Source organism: Daucus carota, chromosome 2 (genome assembly GCF_001625215.2).
Source record: "Daucus carota subsp. sativus chromosome 2, DH1 v3.0, whole genome shotgun sequence".
NCBI lineage: Eukaryota > Viridiplantae > Streptophyta > Magnoliopsida > Apiales > Apiaceae > Daucus > Daucus carota.
The window spans coordinates 14,357,035-14,362,758 of NC_030382.2; the positions used below are offsets into that span (position 1 = coordinate 14,357,035).

General features: G+C 36.0%; 1 protein-coding gene across 1 annotated transcript; it reads right to left on the reverse strand.

Annotated features, from left to right (window-relative positions):
- Positions 1-2,145: 2,145 nt before the first annotated feature.
- On the reverse strand, positions 2,146-5,067 carry LOC108206961 (probable polygalacturonase). The gene is made up of 6 exons (XM_017377416.2): positions 4,860-5,067; positions 4,312-4,716; positions 3,716-3,836; positions 3,410-3,584; positions 2,946-3,016; positions 2,146-2,866 (listed from the first exon to the last, which is right to left on the reverse strand). The coding sequence occupies exons 2-6, from the start codon at positions 4,642-4,644 to the stop codon at positions 2,226-2,228; spliced, it is 1,341 nt and encodes a 446-aa protein (XP_017232905.1). The 5' UTR covers positions 4,645-4,716; positions 4,860-5,067; the 3' UTR covers positions 2,146-2,225.
- Between the last annotated feature and the right edge of the window lie 657 nt (positions 5,068-5,724).

The following is a 5,724-nucleotide window of genomic DNA, read 5'->3' on the forward strand; positions in this document are numbered from 1 at the left end:
AGTTGAAAAGTAACGAGTCCAAAAGAAAGCGGGTTTGGAGTTGGAGAGTAGAGAGTGTTGGTGATAATTTCACTACTCCACCTGTAAGTTAGTATTTGTTTTGTCTACATTTCTGTATATTACTGTTTCGTCTACACTGTTTGTATATTTTTGTTGTATTTCTTGTTTCTTGGTTTGACTATATTGTGTTCTAGTGACTTAGGTGTTTTTTGATAGATAGATGTGAATAGATGTGCATGCGTTTATTCCTACCTTGTTTGTTTATGTGTAGATGAGCAGCAAACGAAAGAGCCGTTATATTGGTCCTACCCGACATGAGTGGACAGCGGAGCAAGAAGAGTTGGTAATAGTTAGTTTCATTTCGAGTCTAAACTCGGATATGGGACGGCCAGATTATTTGAAAAAAATGACCTGGTCAGAAATAAAACAACGTGCAATTGAACTTTATAGAGTGAAGTTCGGTCAGGAACCTTATGTCACTGCAAACAAAATCAAAAACAAGGTCGATTGGCTTCGAGATGCTTATGATCAGAAAGATACCAGTGTAAGTTGTTTTCTTAGTTTGTTCTCTACTTATTTTTCTATTCATGGTTTCCAACTGTAGTAGTTTTTTTTTTTGTAATTATAGAATATGAGGAGAGAGAAATTCAGAAAATTTATGGAAAGATGAGGTCGAAAATTTATGCAACTACAATTCCTGATTCAAGTTCCAGTATGTCGACTCCAAAGATGAGGTCGAAAATGACATTTGAAAACTGGAACTTGAAATCAGGAATTGTAGTTGCATATATGGTTGCATATGAGGTTGCATTTAGTTGCATATGGGGTTGCATTCAGTTGATTCTATTGCAATCTAATGGCCCCGCCAGGGGCACCCATACATCAGTTGCAACTTACAGTTTTCAGTTGCATATGAGGTTGCATGCAACCTCATATGCAACCTCATATGCAACGGAAAACTGTAAGTTGCCACTGATGTATGGGTGCCCCTGGCGGGGCCATTAGATTACAATAGAATCAACTGAATACAACCTCATATGCAACCATATATGCAACTGAATTCCTGATTTCAAATTCCAGTTTTCAAATGTCATTTTCGACCTCATATTTGGAATCCATATATACATATAGAGTAAAGTTCTATGGAGACCACTTTTATTGGAGACCGTGGAGACCACTTATGTTCTGCAAGTCAAATATTGCATAAAAACATTGCAAAATGTATAGGTTTGCACATCATGTTGTACAAAATCATTATTTCACTTTAAAATCTTGAATATCATATAAGTTTCGCATGTAGAACATTACAAAAAGTTATATTCTACGAAATATATTTAGTTTGCAGGACATTGTTCAACTTGCAGAACATACATTATATACTTATGAAACATAGATGATCTTCAACAATTTTAATGAATACATGATATTTGTTGAACATACTTCACAAAATAATGTATTTTATAGTGTTTTGATTGCAGAACATAAGTGGTCTCCATAGAACTTTACTCATATATATATTCATATATATATATATATATATATATATATATATATATATATATATATATATATATATATATCGAGTCCAAAGATGAGGTCAAAAATAACATTCGAAACTTGAAATTAGGATTGTAGTTGCATATATGGTTGCATATGCAACCACAATATTTTTGAAAATATTTTAGAGAAGGTAGTATTTTTGAAAATAAGATTGGATAAGCTAATATTTTTGAAAATAAGATTGAAAACGTGGTTATGAATAAAAAAAGCCCTAGAAATCAACCTACATTTATTTTTAATAAGCTGAATTAATAACACTTAACTAATACTTAAAAAATGAAGTTTCTTCTTTAATTATGAATTATTGTATTTGCTAATTTAATCATGCATGTTTTGTATAATATAAGGATATGTTAATTTTTGAATAAAAGACTTGTTTGTGAACCTATATTTTAGATATATTTTTTAGTATTTTTTTATATAATTTTCGGTTTCGGTTAAAACCGAACCGAACCGAAAACCGGTGGTTCGGATTTGGTTTTTGAACTTCGGGTTTCGATTCGGTTTGGTTCGGGTTCGGTTTTGGAAAACAGTAGTCGGTTTGGTTTCGGTTTTCGTTAAAACCGAATCATACCGACCGATTGTCATCCCTAATGCAATCTTCTTTTAATGTTGTAAATAATTTCTGCCACTTGCTTGAATTGAGATAAAAATGTTACAGTATTCTACAAAGGAACTGAGCATGCACCAGTTTCATGGCTGCTACTCAGTTCTGAGCAGGGCCACGGTCTAACTTGAACAGCAGCACCAGTTACATCCGAGCACTTCCACGGAGAATTTTTCCTTCCCCTCGCGCCATTAAGATGAATATTGGAAAGACATATCCCAGTAAAAGGGGAATTTCTGAGGCCTTGTATTGAACCTGCTTGCTGAACCTTTTCGCCCCAGACATTATTGATTACAATGTCCTTGACTACAGGTAGGGCTCTTCGGTTGTATTTTCCATCAGGATGATCTCCAACATCGCCTGCAATTTTTATTCCTTTTCGTACATTCTCCATATACACACTGGACACTGTAATGTTTCTTATGACTCCTCCTCTGCCAATGTTGGTCTTCAAGTGGATGCCAACTCCCATATTAAACAGGCTTATGTGCTCAGCCAAAACGTTGGCTACGCCCCCAGATGTTTCACTTCCGATTGCTATACCAGCAAAAGGCGATGATCCTGTTATTCTCCTGATAGTGATGAAACTGCTAGGACGACCATATGCAATACCATACTCATCCCAACCGCTCTTTATGGCCACCAGATCATCGCCTGTAGATATGTACGAATCCTCGATGCAGACATGGGAGCTTGAATCTAAACACAGTTTTAACACGTAAACAAATTTCAGAAAAGATACTTCCTAAAATGAAAGAGAATTCTAGTGTAGGATTACCTGGATCGATTCCATCAGTGTTAGGAGAGTTAGCAGGGGCCAATATGGTCACATGTCGAATTACAACATTGCTGGGAAAAGAGGAATGTACAAGGTCAAATTATTGCATTAAGATATCAGATTCTAGGAAAGTTGTAGTATAAAAATTTCAGCCTTATAAGCAGGATGCAGGTGTGCCAAATCGCAGAATGATCAGGTTGTCGAAGCAGGCACATTTAGCTATAAGCATATATACCAGTTGTTTAACCATGTACGAAAATCAGTCAAGTAGTATGTACGTAGCCAAAATCAAAGGATTTAGTGTGACGATAACTAATAGAGTCCGTCCTCCTATAACTATGGAGTAAATCAAGACTTGATACACAAATGCAGATTAGCTGGAATTTTCATTGTTGTTCCTGTCTTAGACTATATCATATAACTAAAATTCAGAAAATTAGATGAATGAGAATGGTGTTAAGTACCTGCAATATACAGGGTGAATGTTCCAGAAGGGCGAGTTCTTGAAAATCACATTTGAAATGATAATGTCGTTTGAGTTCATGAGCTCAATCAGATTGGGTCGCGTGAACTGAAGAGTTCTATGTCGCCACATATTCCACCAGACATCGCCTTGGCCATCGATTGTCCCTTTCTCACCTAAGAAGAAGAAAAAGTTGCCATTCCAAATCGCGGATAAGATAAGTAAACAATCTAACAGGGCTTGTACAGCTTCATATATTATTAAACTGAAGAATTTTCACCGGAATGTATTGAGTAGTGAGACTAACCTGTGATAATGACGTCGCTAAGTCCATTTCCATGAATCAAACTCATATATCTTGCACCAGGCCGCTCCCTGCCTCTTCCATACGAAGGCAAGGGAGCGATTAAAGGCCAATGTCTCACATCCTGGAGAAAAAACCAGAAGAGCATTCACCAGTCAAGAACAATAAAGTTCAAATTTCAAATATTTTAACTAATATTACGAAACCATATAATCTCATAGCATAATTTTCGAATTTCCAGGATGAGGCAAACCAGATTAGTGCAGGCATCGCTGTCCATGTTAACAAAATGCCAAATTTCATGCACATGCAGACAGACCCCACCTTCAATTCAATGAACCAAAGTGCATTGTGTACCACCTTACTTTCGTATGATAAATTAAATGCATTTTTCTCGAATTTTCTTTTAACTTTTCTGCTGTGAAGTGTCTCTGTCGCACTTCTAAACGTTATAGCTCATTTAATATCATCCGGGTTACTGACACTCTATGGCTAGCATACACCCGTTTCAGGCCACAACAATTCATTAATGAAAAAACGTACCCAATTCACAAGACTCCCGTAACTGAATACAGAGACTCGGGATAAAAATTTCATACCTTTGTGGCCTTGATAACGGCTCCTCTAGCCAAGAAGAGAGTCATGTGACTAGTGAGATTGAAGCTCCCTGTCAAATAAACTCCTCTAGGTATATAAAGAAATGTCCCTCCTCTCCTCTTCAAATGCTGAATCCGGTAGATAGCCTCCCGGAACGCCTTGGTATTCAAAGTCCGGCCATCTCCCACACCTCCAAAGTCCGTAATCGATATCTTATCTTTCCGGTACCTCATCGGAACTATATTCGAGCATGTCATCATTTCAGCATCCACCAAGTAGTCTAATAGCAAGAACACAACCGCTAATGACAAAAAAAGTCCCGAAAATCGGTACATTTTGTAACTAGAAAAGCTTTTGTACTTGAAGAGCTGTGTCAAAGTGCAAGAACAGAGTACTTTGTCCTGTTACTGAAAATTCATTAGGGAGAAACAAACAGTTAAATTCCACTAAATGTGTCCATATTTACGTTATTACTTAACGTGGCATCAGAGCTCGTTTTTTTTCGAGAAAGAGTAAAATATATAGAGGGAGAGAGGGTTGTTGGAAAAACCTGAGCTTGAGAAGAGAGAGATGCAGAGAGGTTGCAAAGTAGAGGGTTGTCCACAAATGAATGTCGTCTTCAACAGAGGTGGAGAGAAAGAAACCAAAAACACAAGTGTGTGTAGTGTTGTATAATTTGTCTGTATTTATTAAGATTATCGAAGAGGCAACCAAGAAGATGGCAAAATATGGGGATGACGTGGAAATATAGTTGTTTTGTGTAATGTTAATTATATGAAAGTTGTGCAAAACATGGTATTCATGTATATGAGCTCGGTGCCCATGGACTTGCATTAAGTTTTGTCGTAAATATTTTTCTTTTTTAAAATACCTCCGTCGAATTCGTGTACTTTGTCATTTTGTATGCGCGTGTTTTTATATACTAGCTTATACCCGAAGACACGGGAGCTTTTTAATTATTTATAAACTTTTTAAATATATTTTAAATGGTGTGAAGAAATTTAATTTATAAATAATAAATTAAAATTTTCAATAAAATAAAATTCGAAATTATAATTTGTTTGTAAGTTAGAACTGTGGTAAATACATCATCACAGCCATTAATGGCTTCAAATAAACTATTGTAATGAAACCATTCCTTTTCGCATATGTACCCTGTCAAAGTATTAATTTCTTTCTATCAAATTTTAATATATTTTGAGTGGAATATGTTATTGCCAACTCTTATTAGATTATTTATAAATGTATTTTATATTAGAATTATTATAGTGTGATTTAAATAGCCCGCAAGGGTTGGTTTAGCTGGTTAAAGAGAGGACCTGTATCCTCTTGGTCACAGCACCGCTATTGCGTGAGCTTGTGGGTTTACCAGCTCGAAGGCTAGCGGCTGCGGGTTCCTAGGTTAAAATAAAATA